This window comes from Wasmannia auropunctata, unplaced genomic scaffold (genome assembly GCF_000956235.1).
Source record: "Wasmannia auropunctata unplaced genomic scaffold, wasmannia.A_1.0 LD335400.1, whole genome shotgun sequence".
NCBI lineage: Eukaryota > Metazoa > Arthropoda > Insecta > Hymenoptera > Formicidae > Wasmannia > Wasmannia auropunctata.
In genome coordinates this window covers 676,851-704,487 of record NW_012027490.1, presented here as the reverse complement: position 1 = coordinate 704,487, position 27,637 = coordinate 676,851, and the positions used below count along the sequence as shown (strand labels likewise).

Genomic DNA, 27,637 nt, shown 5'->3' with positions numbered 1-27,637 from the left:
TCCAGTCTTCCCCTAGGCACTCGGCAGGCCGGTACCTGTTTCTCGAAGCCGACACGCGCTCCGTCGTTCTCGCGCGCACACATACACACGTATACACCCCTTGCGTACGTCACTCGTCCTCATATATAAATACATATATGCTCCTCTTACGGTTCAGCCACTCACCCTTGCGAAACAACGTCGCGTACTCGCGTACGGACACGTGTGCCTAAGTGTGCGTACACACACAAGTGATACGTGCACACAGACACGTATACACCCATATATTCATTTTTCCTAAAAACACACATACAACACAATCACACATACATCTATACATACACAACGCACACATACACACACACACACACACACACACACTACACACATATATATATATATACATACATACATATCGTGTCAATAATCGCGCAATCAACGACACGCGCACAGGTATAGATACGTGCCGCGGTGTATGCACACGAGCTAGAAAGCAACGTCAGAAAAGGGCTGAAAATTGCGTACAGATGCATACGCACATCAGCGCGGCTCACATGTCGTCCGCCCACACTGTGTACGCGCGCACGCGAGACAGCAGCGAGTCGTGCACCCTGAACAACGAGCGGTCGTCGTCATCGTTGATCGTCAATCACGCGCGCCGATCCGCGTGGGAGCAGATTTCTCGTACAGCCTAAACGACCGCCGTGATCGTCCCGATCTGAAGATCCTTCAATTTGTCGCAGGCATAGTGCAGCTTTGCGAAAAAGATCGGTCCGGCTCGAAGACCGGATACACGAACGAAGATAACGATTATTGGAACACGCCGGGTCCCGGAGCGCCACTCCGAGGAGTAAACTCTCTCGAAACTCGGAGTTTCCAACAGACGACGCCAAGGCGTCTTCGAGTGAAGTAACCCCATAGCGTCGAAACAGCACGTCAACGATCGTTTCAACGAGGACGAAACCAGAGAAGCCTAACTGAGAGAAAGATCGCAAGGATCAGCAACAATTCACTTTGCCGTCAACGGGTCATGTACCTCGTCGAGAGGGTGACGACGAACTTGCAAGAGCTCGGCTCGACACGGCGACCTCACTTACCTGGAGACAAGTTCTGGACCTGTAGTAGCAGCCTAAACAACCAGTGATCTTCCTACAGATATATAGAGATATATATATATATATACATATTGCACATACTCGACCGTTGCACGCGCGTCTATTTTTGTTGCCACCGTCACGCGCCGCGCAAGAAAGCGGCTTAAGGAACGGCGGAATATCGAAGAGTTCCAAAGTATCACTTGTTAACGAACACGACATCACCTGCACCAAGGGAAAGAAAAAGAGAAAAGTAATATTTCTATACATATAAGAGAAGAGCATACATATCTTAATGACGTTGACGATTCATAGTATATTTTGATCATACGAAAAGACGAAACGAAAAGTCGATGGCTAAAGAGAGGAGCAAAAAGGAGACGAAGATATAACCGAAGACAAAACAATCGTGACAGGCACAATAATAAACGACCTTAAAGAACAGAATATAGTATAATTAAAGATAGATTAAAAAGACTATTATAGTGCGGTAAGACTATAAGACGGGGTCCCGGTGGTTCCGTATCGTTGAAATTTTGTATGCCGGCGGTGTATTATCGACGAGGAAGCATGTACGAGGGCGGCATGGCTGGTGAACGACAGGTATGTTGCCGCAATATAATTACTCACTGCAGATTTATCGAAATTATTAAAAGTTTCAACATATTGCCCATCGGAAAAAGATATTTTTAGTCGTCGATGTTTTAATTATTATTATAATTATGGATATTATACGCCATATCACATTTTAAACGTAACACTAACAAATATAATAAATAAGTGCCTACGATAAATGTGTTCTTTATGGATGCATCAATTCTTCTTATTTCACATTTCGAACATTGTACTTGACATTTAAAGTGCCACTTTATGTGCCAGCTTACATAACATACAAGTGTATTAAAGCGTAAGTTTATTATATATAATGTACATACCGACTTCTGAAACAAGCTACATAATTTTTCCCTTAAATCTAAATTATAATCTAAAATCCATTTCAACATATGAACCTCTTTACATTCGTAAGAATAAGAAATATGTACAAGTTAAATGAAACCTTTTAATATTCTCAGACTAAATCAACGTATCCTAATGAATGTAGCATAATTCTAAAATGAATTTGGCCATTTAAAAACTTTAGATGTCTCTTTAGAATAGAAGAAAAAGCTTTAAGAAAATGCCAAGCCTCCTTAGAAACCAACGGAAACGTTATAAAGCTTCGCCAAGAGGGTTACACTTTATCGCATAGGTATGACTTAAAGCTGATTTGGAACTCTTTGTTCAGCATTAAAATAAAAAGAAGGAAATTAATGAACGTCGGAAAAGCCTCGAGCCAAAGTATAAAACTGTGATTTACATTTTAAGTACATATTTCTTAATTTATTTTAAACACGCAAAATTCATTGTCCTTAAGATTGTAGAGCAATTACTTTTGAGAGTAATTCGTGAAATATTTAATCAAGTTTTAATTCAATCAAATAAAATAACAAAAATCATATATTCAAGATGTTGATAGAAAAATGTATATAATTGAAATAATTAAAGCATGATTAATAGACAATATAAAATATTTATCTCAATTATGTTTAATTACATTGAATTTTAAAAATAAACAAAAACTGTGTTTAAACCATTCTGAATTAAGTTGAAGAACTAACACATATATATGTTAATTTATATTTCCATGCGGATATAAATTCTTGTAAAGTATCACTTTGAAAAAGATAACTCACTCGCAAAGATTGAACTTATGTCAGAAAGATTCTTTGTTTTTTTTTTGTAGCAGAAATTTCATAAAAATAATATGTTAACGAGTCAATGAATAATTATATTTCCTTCCGCAATGCTAATGTAATGTGCAGAGAAATGTATAAATTTTCCAAACAAATAAAATTCTTTTTTTTTTTTCATTTTGTACAATATCTTTATAAACGCAAAACAAATTTTCATTATGACACAATTCGAATTAACTGGTCTTTATATCAGTTATAAAAATTTTTAATTAATGTGAAAACATTTTAAAAAAATGTCAATTCTGACAATTACATGAGTGTGCAAAATTAATTACTTTTTTTAATAAAGCACATTTTTCTACTAAAAATGTTATTTGAACATGACCTCGATTCTCTCTTAAGCATTATCGTGAATGATTCATTCAATAAGTATTACTTAAAGGTAGAGGACCTTTATGAACGAGGGATAAAGGCCATTAGTCAGTGTCAAGTTGACCGTGATTATTTTAAAAGTCATTCTTGGAAAATTTCACAAGAATATAGCAAACTAAAGTTTAACAAAACCATACGGCTAGAAGGTGGAGTCTATAGGTGAAATTTTCACCATAAATCTTGATAGACTTCTCCATATGGAAAGAGCAGATCGTTGCATCTCAAAGTGCTTACGGTGAGATGGATTCGCGTTATAATCGATTTTCCCCGAGGCTACCGATATTTACAGCAAGCGCATTTACCTCCTGTATAAAATATCGTTGTATGCGTTGAATCGAAGAACGAAAGAGAAGAGTTCGTGCGATTAAAATTGCACCTACTTTGGTAGCAAGTGTAATTGAGCTTCGCGAAATCTAAATTGAAATTGGTGGGCGGAAGTTAGAGAAACGTCGAAAGAAAATTGGATGCCAAATTGACGCGAAATAACATTCTCGTAAATTCATGGAAACCATTTCAAATTCACGTATCTATTTACACCTGTAACAATTTGCAATAATTTCTTCCAACTGCGGGTTTTCCGAGTAGTGTGTATGCAATCTATCGCAATTACAAGTTTCTTATAAGAAATTAAATTCTTCGTTTAAAAAAAAAAGCTTTATCAGCGTAACACATCTCCAAAATATAAATTATTTAGGAAGACCTTCTCTCGACAATCGATTATTTCGTTTAAGCGGTATTATTTTAAACAAAAATCCTTTCAAATAGAGCCACTTTCCTATCTCATTGTGCATATATATACACACGAAACGCTATCAAACTCTTGAACTCTCTCATGTTACGAAGGCTTCCCGGAGGAAATTACTCTTCTGGCATGATCCGTATAATATAAACGAAAAACTAAACAAAAATTTTCAGCTCAATTTGTAGGCAAAATCGTGAATTATCCGTAGAAGTCAGTTTAAAACAAAATTTTGACAAAATCAAATGTTATGATATTAGCGCAATCTTCTGACATTCAATGACTTTATACAAATTATTTTTAATACATATTTTAAGAGTTGTAACAATATATTAGATATTAAAAAAACTAATGTGACGTAAAATCTAATTAATAAAATGATATGTTATAACAAAGGATACAAAGATATTGCCTTTTCGACAATTTAATATATCTTATTATTATAACAAAAATCATCTTTTTGTAATAAATAATTGTATAATAAAGGTATAATAATGTAATGAAATTTATAAAATGATACAAATTAATTTGAACGATCAGAGTTATGTTTTCCAATGGATCGTGATGTTAATTATCTACGTTTGAAAATATGCATTACGATACTGACATGAGTATTAATAAAGTTGTGAAGCGTCGGAAATAAAACCGTGTGACTTATCCGGGAAGCTCATCTACGTGCTTTATAATTTAAAGTCACGCAAGTCTATTAACACTTGTGTCAAGCTCACACGCTACACGTGTCAGCCTAATCTTTTCGATGATCGCGATATTACAAGCTCCTTCACGCGGTTCAGCGATAACATTTACAATTTTTGCGTGTAAATTTTAATGTTCCATCGAAAAATGCGTAACCATGCATCCTATTTCTCTCGTAGTGGAAATCTGACTTGCATTACATTTGTGTAGTCCATCAGAAACGAGTTACGAGAAGAGATTTATGCGCCATTCGCACGATAGTAAAACGGAGGACGAGAAGTTCATACTTTTATCATAACAACAAACCCGGTGGTCTTGTAATTTTCAACGATTAAAAACATGTCATTTGCAAAATGAGTTTCTGCCACTTGTCACAAACACTTTATTTAATTTGATGTGCTCATTTAAACCTAGCATCTAAAAATCGTCTGTATTCAAGTGATGTATTAACAAACACATATTCAATAAATGCAACAAATTAATTTAAATTAATTGCAGAATTAATGACAAAATTAAAAGAAAAATATTATAATAAAACAAAGAATCACAGGATACCAATCAAGTAACTTTTTTCTTAAGGCGGAAACGTGAAAAGTAACAAATTTTTTACAATGAAAGTTAATACAAAAATTTTTTATTTGCTGTCAAATTAAAACCGAAAAGAAATATTTTACAGTTTAAAACAATAACAATATAAAGATTGTAGTTATTCAGTTTGCTAGTTTGTAGAAGAAAAGATGAATTTAGAAATACCGATACGAGTCTGCTTAATTCTGGAGCGAATATCATATAATTAATATCATATAACTATGAAAAAAAAACTGTTTAATCGAATAGCCTTCAACGACAGTTTCAAGGGAGGAAGAGAATCTCGTGGCATATCTATGGAATCGCCTGGAATCCAATCACGAATAAACGGATTACCGTAACCCAAGGCCTGCTCTATCTTTATTTATACAACAACGTCGTTAACTGGGACGGGCTGTATGAAGAGGACTTTCATAAAACTAATATATTCACAGTTACATGGATGGAGGAATTCGTACAGGATGTACCTATTGAGAATGTATTTATATAATTCATTTAGGATATAGAGATTATAGAGTATTCATCAATTTAGAAGATATTGATAAAAATATAAACAATAAGATATTAATTTTTATTAAAACAATGTTAAAAAAGACAATCCGTCAACTATTAATTTTCAGATAAATTACGTGTAATGTAATGTATACCGTTTAAAAAGCTAGTGTGTACTATGTAAAAAAAATCATCCACGTACATGACGACAATGAAAAAAATGCGTACGGAGTGTAGTACACTCGGTACAGTACTCACTCGTCTAGCTGATGTAATGCGTTATGCGTACATGTAAACTTTCTATAACGACTCACCGAGCTAACATAAACTTCGTGTCAATGGAACTAATGTTTTCGCCATAATTAATTATATATATAAATATCATCGCGAAAAGCGCGCATTCCATTAACACAAATAAATGCTCTTGCGTGAAATCATAAGAGATTGCAATTGTCGAGCGATCCGTACAATAATTAGTAAGGCATTAGAGATAAACATTAACATTAATAATTATTTAAGCAGAATTCCTAAGCTTCATATAGAAAACAAACAAAAATATTAAAAAAAAACCTTTTAAATATTAATAAAGCAAATGTTATTAATGAAAAATACATTGAAATAAATTTAAAAATTTTATTTCTTTTTATTTTTAATAATATGAGTTTGAATATCTCGAGAACGAGTATAAATTTAAATATCTTAACTCTGCAACCTGCAATCTATATTATTTTACACTTTTACAGGATTGAAAAGATGCTCATTAGCGAATTATTAAATCACAAACAAATTATTAAATTGTTTTGTTAATTTAATTTAATTGTGATATTATATATACGCACTCCGGATTTAGTTTAGAGCTGCATTTTAAGATCGACAATATTCGGCACGTAGTTTGCTTCAACCGAAAATTGTAAGATTTCCATATAAATATTATTAAACATTAAAATCCGCTTTGATCATATTTTCTCGTCTTAATTGTTTGAACATTGTACGAACATTCTCGAGATATATATATATATATATATATATATATATTATTAATGCTAATCTATGTATATTAAATTTTACGGAGATATTTATATTTTCAATAACTGATTTTAATTAGCATAGCTGATACAGGTTAATAAATTAATCTTCACTTCTCACGATTCGACAAACCTCGATATGTACGTGGCAAATATTACTTTTGAAATGGAAATGAACTATAGTACACAATGGCCACTGGACAACTGTAACTGAATTCTCCAAATTAGCACGGCTCTTTGTTCGCGACTCGTTTGTAGCGGCCGACGTTACGCGCATACTTGGAGTATCAATTAGCGAACCATTCTAGCTCGCACCGTGAAGCAAATTGGTCCGATAACTCGTTTCCATCAGTTTCCTAACTTTTGTTCGGCGATAGCAAAATTTCTCTGCATCAACAGAGTCGGCAGCTAATCTCGTATAAAACGTGTGGAATATTTATTTCTTTTCTTCTTCAATCTTTTCACTTGCGAATCAAAGCAAGGTTTTCATTTACACTCTGCAATGCTCCGGATTTCTCCATTCTATCGATGTAATCTTCCTTTTCTGTCATGACCGGGAAATTGGATCGAACTGATCATGGCGAGAAATGCCATATGCCTTTCACTGTCATTTCGTTTGGTGCTTATTCGGCGGTGAATCAAGATTCGTTATAGAATTCGTGAAAGAAGAAAGTACGTCCTACATTGTCGACCGTTGTAGCGATATTATCACTATAATAAGATCGATATTTCTAAAATTCCTAACAAAGTGCGTTGGTGCAGTGAGTTGGAAAAGAAAAATTGGCACGTTTTCTTTTGGAATCTATTTGTATAGATTGTGCGATGTCAGCGCAATCACGTCCCTATTTGCCATCAATTTCGATAGATTGAGCATTTTAGAAAATACCTCTTTCAAAGAATTAGAACTTATTTAAAGTCAGCGTATTTGTAAATAAACGTGCGCTGGCTTATACAAGACGAAAAAATATCGCAACACAATGTTAGATTACGCAAAAAGGAAATTGATCGAAAGTAAAGAAAGAGTCCAGGCTGCCCTAGATAAATAAAAAACGAAAATCGTGCCTTGCAGGACGATGTGAGCCAGGAAGGAAATGGCGAAATGAGAAAACTCGAAGAAAGACCGTAGATGGAGTGAAAGCTCATGCATTTTTTATAAAAGTGCGGAGAGACTTAGTAACTATGCCGCAACTGAGTAATCACATGTATGCTATTCTCTTTTCTACAGAGAAAAAAGAAAAAAGAAAAATAATTGAAAGTATAAGAAAAGTATTAAAAAAAAAAGATACAACTTCTCGATTCGATTTAAATTCCTTGATTAATATGGCTGTTAATCTTCTTTTTAGACTTGATGAAGTAAAAGTAAGGAGAATTTATCAAATTATACTTAAGTCCTAAAATCTATCTTAAATTAGTCAAATCTACTTATCGGATCTCATTCTCTTCGCAATTCTCGCTCTTTGAACGTTTTAATTAAATTTTTCCGCGAGAAGCTTCTCTTTCTCTTCTATGCCACGCATTCGTTTGGAGGTCAAATATTTTTTACAAATCACCAAATATTTTTCTGAGCAAAGGAAAAAACTCGCAAATACTATTGATCGCTCTATACTGCTGCCGTGCTATTATGCTTTTTTATTTTAGTAACAAATTAATTTCAAATTAGCGGTGTGATTTTTCAAAAAATAAAAAATAAAGCTAATAAGCTTTAAATAACAAAAACGCTCGGCAACGCTTTTCTAATTTAATTATTTAGCATTCTTTGTGACTTGTACAGGGATGCCCATCCCTGCTAAACGAAGCGATAGGCTGCCACCTGCTCAAGTTACAGCAGCTGGCGATCCATCGCCCTCGCCGTTGTTACCGTACCATGTTCGTATTCGCGAAGCTCCAATATCCATTTCGTAAATGAAAGATGTAACAAAGTGAAGAGATCGATCACAAACGAAAATTCATCCATTTTAACATGTTCACTTTTGTTTCACAATAATGCCAGACAACGCACGAAGCAGAATAATAAATAAGTCGCGGCTTTCTCCAAACATAAACTATTAATATATTTGCAACATTATTTATATTTGTTTGGAACAATTTTGAAAAATTCACGTAGGTATTTTAAAAGATCGATATAATTGTATAACGGTATAAGAATAAAGTGATCTGTAACTCATTAAATATATCATATCTGCAGGATATTTCTATATATTGATAAATAAAATTTACAATAAAATAAACATATTATTTTCAGACAGAAAGAAATTCAGGAATTTTGCAATTGCCATTATCCTCTCTGCGTTGTTGACTGAACTTTATTACGTTTAGCGGTCATTTAAATTAAAAATGCGCAATACCGAGCATAATATGCCAGTCGTGATATGAATAATTACACAACTCCGGTTATACGTCACACTGCAGTGTTAATGAACACGTGGGAATTGCTTAGCGTTATTTATCGGATTATCATGATAGCATAAATAAAATTTCTACATCGGGACAGGATATCGATATTTGATATCTATATATACTAGAAGCTTTTAACAGAGTGCAAAATATAACAAGAAATATGGATGTTGTGTATTATTTTTCGTAACTAGCAACAGCAGTGCAAAATAAATATTTTGGTTAAAGTATAGATTATTTGTAATATACCATGACTAGTATTGCTGTCGTTATTCCTCATCGAATTTTCTGTGAATAGGACAGCACGCGATTATGCATTAATAACGTCTCACCGATTATGTGTGAGACCGCGGTTGCAGGGTAAGTTATTTCCGCACGTCATAATGTCACGTATGATCGTCGCGTATTAGAGCGATAAATTCACGAGCCGCCCCCGTTACGGAACATAAGTTACAGGTCCGAGCTCTCGCTACAGTGTCACGGAGGATGGAGGTACGTCAGGAAACGCTTCGCTACCGCGATGCGACATCGGAATTGATTGATGATATCTCGCGAGCTAAATATTCACCGGTGATATCGAAAATTCCGCGAATAGCCACGTAAGCCGGGAGATGAATTTCGCACGTGAAAGCGATTAACGGTATCGTCAGTAGTACTCGGATCGATATCGCCAACAACCGCGTCAAGGACTTCGTTCTTAAATTATTGTTAATATCAATGCGAGAGATAAAAAAAATATATTGTTGGTTTAAGCGTAACGATTTATATAATCTTAATAGAAAATAAAATATCATGTCGACGAATACATAAATTCATGAACTTTCGGGAATTTTCATGCAAGGCGACCGATTTTCCTATGAGAGGGTAGCTATTTCAATTATTCGTCGGTTACTCGTGCGTCTCTCGAGGAAACCCGTTGGAATTTCATCGTGAAAAATGGAGTTCCGGTCGGCGGAAATTATGCAAAGTTATATTGAACTTTGTGTGAGACACTCGCGAGCGGCGGCCATCATTACTAACGACAAAGTTCCTGCTAACGACACAAACGTCTATCATTAAAATATAATACGATAAAAATAAGACATCCTATAAGTGCACGTTTTCTGTCTGTAATTCTATAGCATTATATTTATAAGAATAATACTGACATCTCGATAAATATAGAAATTACAAAATTAAATTCTTGAATTTAATTTTGAAATTTCTATATTTAAAGAAATTAAATATTTAAAGTAATTGCAGTAATACGTGTTGTAGAATGAGGTTCGTAAGTTTCTTAACACATTTTAAAGAACGTATTCAAGTAATAGCAAATCATTAACATAAAGTGTATAACGCGTTAACGCTACAAAATATACATACATTTGACGCATACTAAAAATATAATGCTTTTAAAAAATTCGATCTAATTTTTGTGTTAATTGCACGACGGACAAATAAAAAAAATTCATACGTACATTGTGCGTATGTAGGTGGAAAAAAAATCACAGATTTCAGATAGATAATATCACAGTGGTCGAATAAAATACACAATTGTACACCTAGCTTTTTTCTGAACAAAATGCTATATTGCAATGTATTATTAAATTTTTTTATATAGACAGGTTCTTTCAATAATCATATAATTTATAGATGCCATCGAAGAAACTGTATATCTTATATCAGTGATTATCAATGCTTTTTATAATCGCAAGAAAAAATATAAGTTAGTGCCAAATCGATATTACAGTCAAAATTAAATTAAATTTCGACGTTATGGCACAATATTGAAATATACAATATAGTTTTATCCTGCATAACCATTCACGCTCCCGCGCACGCATGCGTAATCAACACGCAAGCTGTGTCGTCATAGACATCTTTCTCATTTACATAAGACGATCGAAACAGAATGAATGGAGTCGTTTATGTGCGTATTGCTCTATATGTACATGTGTGTATATATACGCGACTGCATGCATTCATCTCTTAGAACAATAGTCTGCGAGTTCGTCCCTTCGCTCCACGTCACAGTCCGTATTCCTTTTCCCTCCTTCGAGGCAGACATCTCTGAAAGGAACGGCGCACGAATGCATCGTCTAATTGTGTGGAAAATGCAGTGCATTCGCTACGGTTTGCGAATGCTCGGGGCGCGTTACGTAGTTTTACGAAGCTACCACAAACTCCAACGCAATTCCGCGTGCAACGCGAGCAGCACGTCACCGCGATCGCTAGTCGTATACATACGACTGAAACAAATACGGAATATGCGTTACCGATATACGGACGAACCCGCTGGTTATTTTGAAACCTGGGTTAGACGATGTTAATTAAAGTAAAGAGTTCAAAAGCGAAATAAACTAGTCTGTAATATATATATGTATATATATGTATTCTCATTTTATTTCATCAAGTATTAAATATTTCGAAGCGATAAGTTTTATGGTTCGCCATTTTGATATTTGTTATTATGGAAACAATATTTAATAAATAGGGCCTTTTAAACAAGAATCAAAATTCTTTTCATTAATTATATCAAAATATATAAAATATTATAAAATGAAATTTAACACAAATTTCTCCATCAATAAATTTTGTACACTCATCAAAATGCAATATCTTTACAGATTTCCACGTTAATCTCACATAGAGAACGACCGCTATGCTCGGATCGGAGTTTGCGAGCGGTCGCCAGGGTCGGCCAGGCGGTAAATTTGGCGGTCGAGAGATTCGTGACCGTCGGCGAAACTATCGCGGACGACAACCCGGAGATCAAACAAGACATGTACGAGGCGTGCAAGGAGGCGAGAGTTGCAGGTAAGTGTGATAGCACTTGTAACGTACATAAAATTGATAATAACGAAAATAAATATACAAACAAAAAAAATGGAATAGTTTTATATACTTCAACCAGATAAAATTAAAGCACAATAATTCCCTTTTAAATTAGAATTAGAGTCTCTTCGTTAGAGTTCCCTAGTTTAACATTTATGATTTAAAAAAACTGTGATTTTTATGTATTTAATTCTCACTAAATTAATGAATTTTGAGTATACTATGTAACATTCAAGTTACAAGCTACATTATTATTATTTGAATTTATTGTATATAATATCGTATATATTTATTGTATATACTGTCGAAAGATTTTTATTCATAAAAAATATATATTGTAATAATGTATTAATAAAAGGTCTAATATTTCATTCAAAATAAAGAAAAGTGATATCACTTTTGTAAGTTTCACAGAACGGATGAAAATTATGCGACATGACATAAACGCAAATTCAATGCAAATATTCTAGTGAATATTACGATAGTGCATTAATCAAAAGTTAGAACAATACGAACGTATCCAATTGCACATTACAGTGTAAATTCACATTAAAACTTGGCGTATTTTGCACACCAACATCATGCATCTGTTCGAGATTATTGAACAACTTTAGAATGATGTATTATCTAGTAAAGAAACAATACAATGCAGAAATTAATGTTAATTCGTAATATTCTTTATGTCTAATATTATTTATAAAAAATTTAAATTTTGGCAAGCAATGTATTTTATTACAATCATGGTACTATTCAAAGAAATATGCAAAAGATAAGCTGTGTAAAGTTAGCTTGCCCATTATTGAAAATCCACTAATCCACTGGAAAGCCACATTTTGCGAAAGAAGAGGCTAATTTCACGCGCGTATGTCTTTTTTTCATTATTATTTACAACTTTGACTACCAATCATCGAGAATAGACTACCAATTAGAGAATTATTACCAATGACAACCAATCGAGTGGTAATGGTCGTTAGTGAATTTTCAGTAGTGGAGGAGCCAACTCCACACAGCTCAAAAGATGACGCTATTAAATTTTGAATGCTAATCTTGTTTAAATCCAATATATACATATATATATATATATATATATATATATTTAACGATATTGTTGCGAAATTTCTATCTTGATTATAAATTTTATTACAATGATATAATTTCAAGTACTTTAATACTTTCATCCAGATTATGTTTTATTGAAAACTTTATATTCTTCTTTGAAATTATTTCCTTCTCAAGAACAAATTGCATTATACTTGCACCGGTTTCTTTCCCACGAATAACATTACCTCAAGCAGGTAGATATTTCATTAGCTTTTTAGTGTTTAAAATAATTGTGTTACTTATTATATTAAATAAATTTGTAATCGTACGATAAAATTACTCGTAAATATAAAATTCTATCGCGTTGTAAATTAGTTACAAGAATGTCTCATAAAGAATGTCTCCTAAGAATACAGAAAAATAATTAAGGAGAATACACAACTCTTTCTCATTTTTAATTATTTTTGAATCGTAAGCTTGAATGTCATCGAATATGACCGTTCGTCAAACAGGTCACGGAAATCTGAATCGTGAAGATTTAAGAGCATCGCGAATTACTCTAATGCGATTTTATGATTCGCATTGCGCACGAAACGATCAATATTCTTTTTAGCATGTAAGTTAGTATCTTAAAACCTTTCTGCCTTTTAAAAAGAGAAAAGGAAGAAGGGAGAAAGAAAGAACATGCATAAACATTATACGGATTTACATATTTCACGCATTTGTACCGAACATTTTTTATACATTTGTGTAAAAGCGGATCTCTCTTTACGCTATAACATATAAGGAAACACCCTCGGATTCGAACACCAACATCGAATATCGAAAAGATACAAATTACACCGTACGCAACCTTGCGCGGACAATCTCTAAGAGCACGCAAACCGGAAGTAGGCTCCATACACGCGAGGATAAGGCCCGTAACCTTTGAACGTCACTCTCTGAAGTCTTATCGTCAGTAGATTATATCTTTTCGTATCTTCACGCTAGGCCGCACATTGCAAAACGATTGCAGCTACCATGTGGAAATAGCGCGCGCGATGACCTAGTTTCCACCAAACCTTGAAAGGTTTTTCGCCACCTACATACAAGAAGAGCCTCGACGTATCTTTGCCAAATAGCGGAGAAGTAATGGCCGAAGTAAGGACCGCGGATATTTCTTTCCAGCACACCTGTTCGCTCTTCGGGGAGAATTGTGCTATAAAGAGAAGAAACGGTCTCGCTTCAACGTGAAAAGTCCCGCGTCACAAAATTGAAGATCTTGAGGAAAGCTCTTGTTACTCGGTGTAGCATTCGATTCAAAAAATATATTCTATATAATTCATGGAGAATAAAAAAGGCAACTATAACAGTATAAAGCTATAGATACTAGAAATGAAAACTTATTTACAATTTAAGTATCGCTCTAATATTTCTTTCATCGTTTATATATATGCATTTAAGAAATACTATTATTACATCAGTTATTCTCTTCACTATCATCTTGCGCTTGAGAGAGAGAAAACGCCGATATATAAATAATAAACCGAGTTTTCATCACAACTATCAAACAGGATTTTGTGCAATGAGAAACAACGTGTTCCAACGAATTTAGAATATTGATAAAAAAATTCTCGATAATAAATAAGATGGAAAATTCGATTACTAAATTATAGAATTGCTTATGTTTCATAAGATGTATCAATTTGAAGTAATGAAATATGAATACAAAAAAGGACACCGCGATATTACTGTAATTGTGTGGAGACATGCAAGTTTACTATCCGCTGGCTTGAACAAATCGTTTCGCGTGGTATCGCGTGTAAATCGGTGCCACCGTAAGTGTAACTATAACCGTAGAATTGCGCTATCGGCCTGCGGAATTCACTATGACACAGCACGCGACGAATTTGTATAAACCGTCGGTGGGTTTTTGCATACAGATCACTCTTCGTAACATGTGTTTAAGATGAGTTACTATTATCGTGAAAATTGTCATTTCTCAAAATAGGAAATCAAAAATTTTTGTGAGACACAAAGTAGAATTTTAAGTAAACAATTATACGTGAGACAGGTCGCATACGTTTGTCGTATGTACAAATTGAGATCGGATGGAAGAAGCGCGACATTGCACGGAATGCTTAAACGCTTGCAGGTTGTGCTCCCTTTCCCAAGATAACGCTATTTTCGATGCTTCGTGGAATTTAAACTCGCGCACCAGAACAGCGACGACTGAGAGCAAGCGTATTACTATAACGAAAAGCGACCACCGTAAAAGATAAATGGCAACATGCCAAATTTAGGGGAAACAGCATAGGTACGCACAAGCAACGGTAAGCACAAAGCAACATTCGGAAATAGTCGCACCTATCTAATCACAAGCAGACTATAGTCACTGCCAACTAAATGCAACTCGAGCAAGTTGATGGATGCGTAGACGTTGTACGCTTAACGTCCGACATCCGTTCAAGTCGGGCAATAAAAAATTACAAAGACATAACGTTTCATGATACGTTAATATTTACCACGTAATATTAAACTGAAAGTACATAAAGTACTACTTCATTTAGCGTCTCTATGTCGACACGCTGTTACGACGAAATGGTCATCGATGATCATTCGGAATATATGAAAAACGAATGCAAAAGCAGAGATCGAATTCGGAATAATTGGCAATAAAATGGTTATATGCAAATAGAGGCTGGAAATATCGTGATGCACGGGGCAAAAATAAATTGTCCAAGAATTGAAAATATCAAACACCAGGGTGAAATCGAAAGAAATTACCGACGCGACGCTGTTAATGAGATACAGTGTAAATTTTGTAGCTTCGACTTCGTTCATTCGCAATCATATCCATCGACATCAAACAATAATTGCTTTCATATATCTTTGTATAAATATTATCTATTCATCTTCGTTTTGATCATCTTTTACGATCGAAATAATTCAATGTATAAAACATTTAGTAACTAATAATGTTAAGACAAAGGAGCGTATATATACATAGCATACAATTGATATGGACCTATTAGTTTAATCTTGTATGTGCAAATTGTAACGTGCGTAGTATTTTGATGTAAAACACACGAATCTATTAAAATTTCTGCATCTGCAAAATATACATAGATATTTTGGAGATATATTTTATTTACATAGTCCTACTATATTTGTACATCGCAGTTAATTCGTTTCGCGTAACATTGTGTAAACAGATTAATATCCTCAACAAATCGATCAAATTAATACCAGGCTCGTTAGTACATTTGAAATCAAACGCCAACGATTCTACTGCAATTTTCTTTCCGCAAATAAGCCGCGACATTTTCCCGATGTAACGGTGATAAATCCATTTTTATGACGGAACCGAATAACAAAAAGTTTTCAGCTTGCAGTATATATACGGGCACAAGAGAGCGATTTTTATCATGACATGTCACTTGGGAAAAACGCGATATAAATTCACTCGGCGTACTTTAGTAGCGAACAGTAAAAAGGCCCGTTCAAATAGAGTCACCGTAAAAACCAATAAAAGAAATAACAAATTGGATTGCGCAAACTTGCATAAAGTCGTATATGCAAACGAAAATTGCATTATATAAAGTCTGCATTGTATAAAGTGAGATATTATTAATGAAGGAGCGTAATATAAATATATCGAAGCGATTTAACAACGTGGATTGATGGTAAACGCGGATAAACGTTTCGCTAACGAGTAAAGTTAGTGATTCATTAGTCACATTCATCGTCATTGATCGTTCATAAACCCACATTATCATGGTTATCATAAAACGCCATTCCGCGCTATTTACTCCTACAATTTAATAGTGCTCACTGATGAACGCAAAACCACTTGTGTCGCTTGCACAAATGCAAATTCACATTATATAAAGAGAGTAATGCTCTCTCGATAACATTGGAACAACTTTCCTAAAGACACTTTCCATATTGATGGCATGCAAAATAATTAAACGGTATCAAATTGATTACCTATGTAATACTTGGTGCATTCACAAATAAACGAACGTTTAAACTACATTTAAAATTTAGAGTAATAAGAATATCCATTATATCAAATATACAAAAATTTGTTTATTACGTCTCTATATGAAAAGCTGTTTCAACGGGCTTCCATTTTTCTCTTCCTAAATTTGTATTTTATTCGATATTAACCGAATATAATTCGCAGCAAGATTGTTATGCCAAGAAGAAATATCAATAAATACGAATATCATTTTCATAGTTAAATCCAGGAATAAATCATTAGCATTGATTACAATTACAATTACGCGCAATCACCAAAGTAAATTATTCGTTTATGACTGGAGCTTTCCTAATCACGCGAACTAAAGCAACGCATAATTGTTCTTTCACCATTATCGCGTGCCAGCCGAAAGTTACAAGAATAGGCAATTAAGCGATTGATACGCATCTTGAAAAACTATAGTTTGTTCGAAATTCACGAACCGTATTTCATAACAATAATTTGATTTCCTCGTATGTTTACATCTACGTGATGAATCAAATAGATACAGCATTTCGTAACGGTATCGATGAATAACATGCGGAACAAAAAAAAGGGAGTTCTTTTTCGCTCGTAAGTAAGAAATAAAAATCTAAATGTCAATCTCAAGTTTGACGTATTTATCCCGGCCAGATATATTTTGTTCTGTGAATCATGAAAAGCGCACTCCTAGGACACGCTTCTGCGCGTCGCATGCGAGCAATCTCTCCAATTGCAATCCACCCGATGCATCCACCACTGAGGTACCGATATCTAGATAAGTGACGTGTGCTCTATTTGCTTCATTGCGCTCAAAAACATCTCACCAAATATCGAAATTAGGTAGGTGCTTCTATTAATAAAATAGTTTGCCTATATATTACATCAATCATTAATGACTTTTTTATAATTAATTTAGCAATTTTGTAATAATTAAATAAGTAAATGCTAAACTCTGAGAGAGAAAAGAGAAATAATTCTTATCGACTGACATGTTTCTTTTGTGCTTTATGAAATATAGACAGTACAGAACTTTTTCTTGAATTTTTGCTGATAAATACATGGAAAAAAATCAATCATTGATTAGCAGAATAATAATTAAACATCTAGGTTATTTGAAATCGTATGAAATCAGTGTACTTCGATTTTTAAATTAGGTCAAGTTCTCTTACGTAACAGTTGATCTATATAAAACGCTATAAGGATTCCATATCGAACCGACTAATCTTACAATGCTGACATCGCTATACTAATCAGTTCGATAGAAGAGTATAAGCGATTTATCCTCTAAAAGAATACAGGGTGCGGCACATAAAAACAGAACATTGCCTATCCTTAATCGTAGTAGTAATAAGTATTCAATTACGGATATCTTAGGTATTCATTAGCAATGTCTCGCGATAGATCATAACAAATATTTAAATGTGGTATATACAATAATTAATTTTCAAGTTTGCAATATAATGTTAAAATAGAGAAGAATAAAGAGGTGCTTTTCTCGTTAATTAATGAGAAAAGTATCTATCAAGTACAACGGTGAACAAGCTCTGCTGAACATGTAATAATTCGCAGTGGCCCATGAGAAAAGTTTATAGATATTGAGTTGATGAAGAAACTGTGTTTGAAGAAATAAATTGATGAATAGAATTTAACGGAAGTTTACAGAAACAATAAAACATTGCTATCGGGGATTTGCAGACAAATTTTATCTATTTCACTGAAAATTTATCTGTTTCGTCCAATCAGTATTTTCTCATAATTACCCGATAAAGGAACAAATAATACTGATTATAATCAATTGTTCTCTCTCATCGATTCTCTCTATAGCAGTTTACCTTCAGGACACTGCAAGCTTCTAATGGAGATGAACAATTAATACATGATAATAGCCAGCGGCGATATTGTGTTTCGCGTTAACTACGGCTCTCTAATTTCGAAAATAATTATTTAATGATACAGAGCAACTTTCACGTCTCATATTCGAAGTGTTTCCAATCGATTACGATATTATTAGAAAACGTTATGCACAAATGTAACTTGTTGTTTAATGTAGTTTTCTACGTTGATTTCTGTCAAAATCGTATTGCTAGAAAAAGCGCTGAGAACAATTTTTATATCATTATCAACAAATTATATACTAATCAAATTGCATATTGCAATTATTCTTATCAATTTCCTTTTATGACTCTTTTAATATTGGACATTATACACTTGTTTAAAAAGTATTGAATAAAAATTTAAAATTGTAATTAATATATAGGTTTTAAAAAAGATTAATTAACGTTTCTATTTCAATACGTTCATAAATATAAATGCGCAGTGCTGCATATTTGCTTATCCATATTTCTTAATGATAAGTTTAATTAAGTATGACATTGTTTAGATAAGATAGCGAATGTGCGATAGCTAATTACGATCGTTCAAGAGCACTCAATTACTCGTAGCCGTCGTACTTAAGTCAAAAGGTTCGGTCATAATTAAATCAGTTACTCCAATTTTACGGTGACACACGATAAAAAGGCGAGATGTTTAATTCATCAGTATTCCCTGTCCGTCACACTCGCTCAAAATTCGTTCGATCGATCTCTCTTTCGAGAATTAAACGTTGCCGTGGAATTAATAGAACAGACTATGACTTTATATATATTTTAACTTGATATCCAAATATATACCTATACATTATAAAATTAGAGAATACAACCCGACAATGTCGATTATGTTATATTTAGGGTCAGCAATCGAGAAATTATGCGAATGTGCCTTGGAAGACAGCTTGGCTGACCGAGGTTCCGTCGTAAGAGCTGCCAGATGTCTCCTAGGCTCAGTGACGAAAGTCCTCCTCCTGGCAGACATCGTCGTGGTTAATCAATTGCTTCACGCCAAGGATAAGGTCGCCCGCAGTCTCGGGCGCCTCGAAAGTGTCTCGAATTTCACGGAATTCGTCAAGGCGTTCAGCCAATTTGGAGGGGAGATGGTCGAGTTGGCACATTTAACGGGTGATCGTCAGGTGAGATTCAGGTTTCTTGCTAATCGATATATCACTCATGAGTTTCGTACTAATTTCCATAGTACATAATCGTGATTCGATTAAACGATGCACTTCATTTTCAGAATGATCTCAAAGATGAGAGGCGACGCGCGCAGATGGCAGCGGCACGACAAGTGTTAGAGAGAAGTACCATGATGCTGCTCACGTCCAGCAAGACATGTCTAAGGCATCCCGAATGTCCATCCGCTAAGGAGAACAGAGACACTGTTTTTTGCCAAATGAGAAGAGCGATGGATCTGATACATTACGTTGTCAAGGACGGAGTATTAGACTGTAGCGAATCTCAGTCTTATTCGAATTCACAGGTAAGCTGTTCGTTTTGAGGATACTTAATAAATACTTATGAACAACGGAAACATTTCCACATCTTGTTAAAATTAATTTAATAAAGCTGAAAGAGTAATGAAATTACAAAATAGTTCCTTCCCAAAATATTTATATATTTGCGATATTAATTTAAAGAACAAGATGGCGAATAATTTAAGAATTAATATGAAAATAATTACCGATATAAATCTCGCGTTAAAAGTTTCTTTGCCAAGAAACGCCAATAATCGCGAAATGATCGCGGTTGCCAAATAAGCATTCAACTCTCATTATGATGCTACATATCGAGAATGCATATCCATATTGTAAGGATCAGAAAGAAAAAGTAGATATGATGAAATGTTTCCGAAAGCTTTGGAAATATTCCAACATGAAAAGAGCCTTTGTCTACAGCCAAATTGTGATTTACGAATCGTTTCCTAATACGCGATTTAAACGACCTTGAACCGCGATCCGCTGCCCTTGCAGAAGTTGTAAACGAGATATCGAAACGATCCTAATACGACTCGAGAAACCATAAATAATGGCGCGATGTCTGGCCTGGCACGAAATCGATAAGCCGTGGTCGAAGATGGTAGAGTAGAATCAGCGGAATATGTCCTACGAATATGAATCGATCACGATTGCAAAGTATGTACATAATTGATTATTCACAATGACAATTGCGACTCTAACCAATTTATGACTGAACTATTTATTAATAACTATTTATTAATTTTTTAATAATCCTCCGTATATACACATACATATATACATTCTAATGTATTATTTTTCCATTTACATAATAAAAAAAATTAACAGTGCTAAATTACCGTAAAAGAAAATCTATATAACGAGAAATTGGAAACAAAATACACAATAGAAAGTAGTGAAACCAACAATAAATAAAATTACAGATTTCACTCGTGGAATCAAAACGAACAGTTTTATGCCGAAATTATTACATACTCGTATACATATATAATGATACTATTAAAAAATAGTTATGTAAAAAGAACTGTAAATCGTAAATCATCCGACGCACACAAGTTTTGTTTTATAATTAAACACCTATTAAAAAATGGAAATAAAAAATTAAATTACGGCATCAATGGCGAAATATTATGATTTCATAACGAGAGTTTATAAAAAGTCTGTCCAACAATTATCCAAAAGCAACGATGAAAAGTTTTTATCGCGAAACGGAAATCGTGGCCATAAACGGCACGGTCGTCATAAAGAACGTGAATGGTTATTCGTATCGTGCCAAATTGTGCTCTCGCATTTACATATCGGCACTTCGATGCGCGGTGCTTTCATTCCGTGCCAGATTTCTTTTCTTTTAGCGTGAAATAAATGAGGTGGAATATTTCACACATATTACCGACCCTTCCGAAAACCTTTCGAGTCTTTGAAGAAACAACGCGCGAGACACTATTGGGTTGTGGGTCACGTTGAACGACTTTTACCCGTGCTAGAAAAATATATCCTTGTATTTTACACTTAAGTACTTACTACCACTTTCCGTGCGACATAATCGATTTTAGAGTGATTGTAGACAACCTGGCTAAGTGGAACGCTCTCAAACGTGGCATCTCTCTAAAAGATTTAATATTATTTGTGTCGTATCTATAATATTCGTCGCTAGTCATTAATGTATTTCAACATTGTGATTATACGAAAGAATCAATTCAGACTCGTTATAATTATTTTAAAATACTTAAATAATTATATTAAGAAGATTCTTTCGCATAGATGAAAAAATTTGCTATATCTTTTGAGAAAGATATCTCTTCTACGTCCTTCGTTCCTTGCAGAGTCCGCAGCAAGAAGACTGGGATAGCAGTACCGTTTGCTCAGCTTTGAAACACTTCGAAAGGCTCGTCGAAACAACGAGGATGACTCTGCTGGGACCGGGCTGTCGCGAAACACTTACGTCGGCGCTCGAAACGGTGGTCGAGAGGACGCAAGACTTCACCGACAGCGCTTATACGAGTCACGAGCACAGGGAAAATATCCTTCTGCTTTGTGATCGTGCAAAACTCGAACTTAATACTCTCTTGCGGATCGGCAATAGTATGGTGAGTCGATAGAGTTTTGCTCTATAATATTTTACAAGAAAATGCGCGACTAAATATTATTTACTAATATCGTGTAAAAATGCGTAAAAAGTCCAATACCGCTAATTGTGATAAGATTTACAAAATTAAAACATAAAATTTGAAATTACGTGGCTTTTATCAAAACGTGAAATTAGTTTGCAATAAATTTTGTTCGTTACAAAAATGACTGAATATATTTCGAATAACAATCTAAATAAAAAATACTGCCTAATAAATTAAACATGATAAAGAATAAACATTGTGTTCCGTTAGAATTACGAGGGCGGCGGGGGTTCACCGAGCTCGGAAATGGAACAAGCGGTAATGGGTGTGCTACGGGCGACCAGAGACCTTCGCCAGCAGCTCAGCGCGACGACGATGGAGCAAGCCGGCGATCTTGGCCAAGTGACAAAAGCCGGCCAGGAACTCGTGTCAACGATCAGAAATCTCGCGTTGGCCAATGACATCGATCGTCTGCAAGAGAGCAGCGACAGGTTCCACGAGTATATCGAACACATTCTCGAAGTAAGCTCCTAGACGTGGCCCACGCACCGCGTGTCTGCATTCGTGTGCACGTGCATTCTAAGTTCAAAGTCCACAAATAATAACCAGGAGTCTTTTCGAGGATTATTATTGACTTACAAAATTATTCAGCAAAAATGCGCATGCCTTAATTTTGCATCGAGTGTGATTCTAAAATACATTTATTGATTTATTAAACATAGTGCGCAGTGATTATCATTCATCACTTCTAGATTGTAATCAGTTATAGCACTTAATTGGATTTATTTCACGCCTAACTTTAAGTGAATTAGTTCACATAGACCATTACTCATGTCCGATACTAACAATAAATCTTTTGTGACTTTGTAGTAATTTTCCCAATACATAAAAGTTAGAATACATGGTTATTTTTTATCGATGATTCGCAAATTTTTTATTTTCACTATTACATATTATTCCTCCTTCTAGGTATGCAAACTTCTAAGACACGTTGCACTTTCGGAATCGTTGCAAGTATCGGCCAAGTTCACGGAGATCAACTTAAGAATATATGGTCCTCAGGTCGTAACGGCCGCGCACACGCTAGCTAGGCATCCCACTAGTAAAATAGCCAAGGAAAATCTCGAAGGTAAGTATAAATATAAATGCTCCACTGAATTTGCGACAACGATCTATTGCTAATTCATTTAATGTTTTTGTATATTTCACAGTATTTGCCGATATGTGGCAATGGCTCATGACTGATGTGACGACAGTAGCAAAAGATGTCTTGGAACTCAGTCAAAACCGGCCAGAGAAGCAGGTTTACATGTCTTTGCCGCGGCCAGGGGTACGCAGAAATGATCAATGCATTCTAGATATATATATATATATATATATACACACGAGAGAGAGAGAGAGAGAGAACAGACATTAAAAAATTATAATATTTGAACAAGTATAAAGATAGAAAATTTCAATTGTATGAAAGCACTATTTTATTTTACTTTATTATCTTGTTATTATTTTATGCTACTATAAATGTAGCTTTCAGACCAGAAGTAGCTTCGACATGCGTTCTTAGCATTAGACATGTTCGAATTAACACGTTTGCTACCCTCTTTCGAACCCCTCCTAGCTAGGCCGAATATATATAGTCACCTGAAATCACTTTGGTCTCTCTTTATACTCTTCTTAAGAGAAATAACAAGACGCTAACCTTGTAATATATTCTATATTATATACAATCCTTTTTATATACCCTCGCTCTTGAATGCCTCCATCCAGGTAACTTTTTCTCTCTTTACTTTAGACCCTTTTGAACTAATAGATATCACTTTCGCCTTAACAAATCATTCTCATTGCCGTGTATGTGTATATGTGTATATACATATATATAGCGCTAACTCTCTCTTTGCGACGTCAATGTTCTATCTACTGTTTGTGAGTGTTGTCATTGTAAATTCTACATTTGTAAATTCTATGTTTGTATATTGCTATGCAACATCACGCACGTAGATTTTCTTATTGATCATTACAAATAGCATAGAAAATCGTTCTATATAAAAGCATTTTTAAAGATTTTGGAAACGATTACAAGTGACATATAAGAAAGAGCTATTTCATCAAAAACCGATGATTCATTATATTCATATAAGAATCACATACAAATATAATTAAGATTTAAAAACTCGTTAAACTCTACAATTTTTGTTTATATTGTTATAATTATATTATCAGTATACGATTTAACTGTTTCGAAAATTGGAATAATTTGCGCGTATATACCATGTCATTCAAACTCATAATGAACGTTTATGATTTAATAAATCTATTTTATGTACATACATTTTACGACTTTTTGTGTACGATTAGTAAGGTGTGTTTTAGATGCTACGGGAATGCTTCCGTCTATGGACGACGTCTATGTGCATTGTGGTCCCTCTCCTTCCACTATCTGGGGCATGAGTATTATGTCTCACAATTTTTGCAAGCTTCCTTTATCGTATGTTTTATCAAACAAAATTCGTTAAGAAATATTTACATAATTAAATACTATATATGTATATATATGTATACAATTTATTTATTTATATATATTTCGCCATTATATACATATATATCTTTGAATATTATAGAAAGATTAAATGTCTTTTAAGGAAAATTAAAATTTGAGATTATTTGTTTCTTCCCGAAAACATGTCATTAATATAATATTGTCTCAAAAAGAGAAAATTTATATGAAGGAAGTTTGCGAAAATAATAAGGTCTGTACTATTTCACTGCCACTTCACACAGTCACTTTGATATCTATATCGAGAAATCTTTTACGTTCCGTTGAAAGTGCATTGTGTTCTCCTATAGGACAGATAGACGATCTTTCTGTTAACTTCTTAGATGCAAACTTTAAGTATCTACGATACGTACTACAAAGTATTTATTATTAGTCATTTAATAAACCAACAATAGAATCAGGCATCTTGCTTTACAGAATCTCTAAGAAATGCGCTAAATATGAATAAAAATAATATCGCAAGGTAAATGCGTTCAAAAATTTTCAACAATTGTTAATCTCTTATATTATTATATATTAGTTATTTTATAGGCACATTTTGAATATCAAAAGTACAATAGATTATAACAGCAGCATATATGCTGCAAAATTTGTTCAAACTCGTATGTGTGTGTTTTTATACGTGTCTGAATATTTTAATATGAAAATTATCATTAAAGATTAAAAAATAATTCTTTAATCATATAGCACGTGGACAATAAATAATATAAAATTTTTATTTCAGCTAATTTTATTTTCCGATCGATATATTATTATTTTAAAAATTATTGTTTTTATTAATGGTTAAACGCTATATGCTAAATGTTTTTATGTATTCGGATCGTTGAAAATTAAATACGAACAAATTTATCTTGCGATACGAACGAAAACATAAGTTTGTATACGATGTTACATGGGTGCAGGTACCAGGTGGACCACACAAGAAAGAACTCTTGGAGAATTTGGATCGAGTGCCGACTTACGTTCAGCAACTCCAATTCACCGTGAAGAATCCTACCGTCGGCAAAGCCGCCACTTTTACGAAAGTCGACAATGTCATACAAGAAACGAAAAATCTTATGAATGTAATCTCGAAGGTGGTCACAACGTGTTTCGTCTGCGCCACAAAGGTGAGTTATGAGATTATTTGATACACAAAATCTAGCTTTTCCTAAATGAACGATGACATACTTTCGTGCAAATTTTTTTTATGACTGAGGTTGTCTGTATTGAATGAGTTTGTACATACATGTATATATATCTGTTGTATCTACCTAAACATATTTTTATTTATAATACTGTGTTTCTTGTAAAACGTCAGAAAGTATAGCAAATTCTATAAGTACAGGTAACTTTAGCCTTCCGGAGCCATTTATATGTATATATAAAACGACAACAGAGATAGAATTATGGAAAACAGCATTGAAAATTATTTATGAAATAATACGAATTAAAAGATTATGAAATTCTTTTTAAAATGTATTAATCTGTGCGAATATTTGTATCGGAACATTAATTTATGCTATCGACATAAAATATTATTTTCATTTTTACCGAATTATGGACTATATTTTCATATTGCGAGACCGCGTTTCAAATGTTCGCACAAGTGCCAGAGTCGAAGCCGCAGAGACACGCGGCTTCAGGTTCAAGTTAAAAAGATCGAGTCTATCTCCTTGGAGTACGTCTATTTCCTTCCATTCTATTCACCACCTAGCACAATCTCGTCATGCCGCAATACATGGAGCTCAGCCCAACGACGGTGCCCGGCCAGGCCGAAGAGGATTGTTTGTATCCGATTAGTCCGCAATTGTTGCCCTCCACAAGCCCTTACGTGCAACCCCATCCACTCACGTCCGCGCAATTTCACAGTATCCTGAAACCACCACCCCCTAGCCTATCCCTGCTACCTTTCAATTATAGCCCGAATGTCGGGCTGTCCCGGAATTCCGGCTCTTTCGTGCATCCGTCCGTCCTACCGTACACGTCGCCCGGAACACAGCAGCCATCCTACTGCCTGCAGAATCTGCAGCTCCTCCAGCTGCAGCTGCACCATGCACAACTGCAGCACTTAAGACACGCAACGCTACCGAGATAATAGCAGCCTTGTGTAACACGTCGTGCCGTAGCACGTGGCACGTGACAATGTCGTTTCACGCGCACGCACGCACACGTCGAGAACACTACACGTTCTTCGTACAGGTTCGACCTTGGTTTCATTTCAGCTTCTTCGTTTTATTTCGTATCATCTAATTTCGATCGCGCTATAACATTGAATCGTCGTAATTTCGTCGCAATAACTTACTGCCATCGACAAAAAATTGCAATATTTTCTCTTTTCAATGAAATTCAGGATGAATTACAGAAAGATCGAGAGACCGTTTTTTCACAATTGTACATATGATAGCTCTGATTCGCAATATTTATTTGAAAAATAATATTACCGATATTACGACGAATCCGTTGTCTTTTATCATAGTTTCTGACTTCGCGGCTTATCATCCTTTACGTAGATTTATTACAGCTGACCTCAACTTCATTTCAGCTTCTTTGAAATGTTTTCTTTCTTTTTATATAATAACTCGCGTGCTGCACCGATTTTGCTTCAATTTAACAGCGCGACCCATGACAGATC

At 34.4% G+C, this 27,637-nt stretch overlaps 1 protein-coding gene across 1 annotated transcript; it reads left to right on the top strand.

The window, feature by feature from the left end:
• The first annotated feature begins 335 nt into the window (after nucleotides 1-335).
• LOC105457092 (alpha-catulin-like) lies at nucleotides 336-27,100 on the top strand. Its single transcript, XM_011701542.1, has 10 exons — nucleotides 336-1,676; nucleotides 11,779-11,968; nucleotides 19,739-20,016; nucleotides 20,121-20,363; nucleotides 22,182-22,445; nucleotides 22,740-22,991; nucleotides 23,439-23,598; nucleotides 23,681-23,799; nucleotides 25,926-26,132; nucleotides 26,720-27,100. Exons 1-10 carry the CDS (start codon nucleotides 1,614-1,616, stop codon nucleotides 27,098-27,100), a joined length of 2,157 nt encoding a protein of 718 aa, XP_011699844.1. The 5' UTR covers nucleotides 336-1,613.
• The last annotated feature ends 537 nt before the right edge of the window (nucleotides 27,101-27,637 follow it).

Bases quoted from the DNA above. Each gene is read 5' to 3' on its own strand.
- LOC105457092 (XM_011701542.1), top strand. From the start codon at position 1,614: ATGCCGGCGGTGTATTATCGACGAGGAAGCATGTACGAGGGCGGCATG. The intron at 22,446-22,739 runs GTGAGTCGATAG...GTGTTCCGTTAG, and splicing joins TGCGGATCGGCAATAGTATG to AATTACGAGGGCGGCGGGGG. The intron at 26,133-26,719 runs GTGAGTTATGAG...TTCACCACCTAG, and splicing joins GTTTCGTCTGCGCCACAAAG to CACAATCTCGTCATGCCGCA.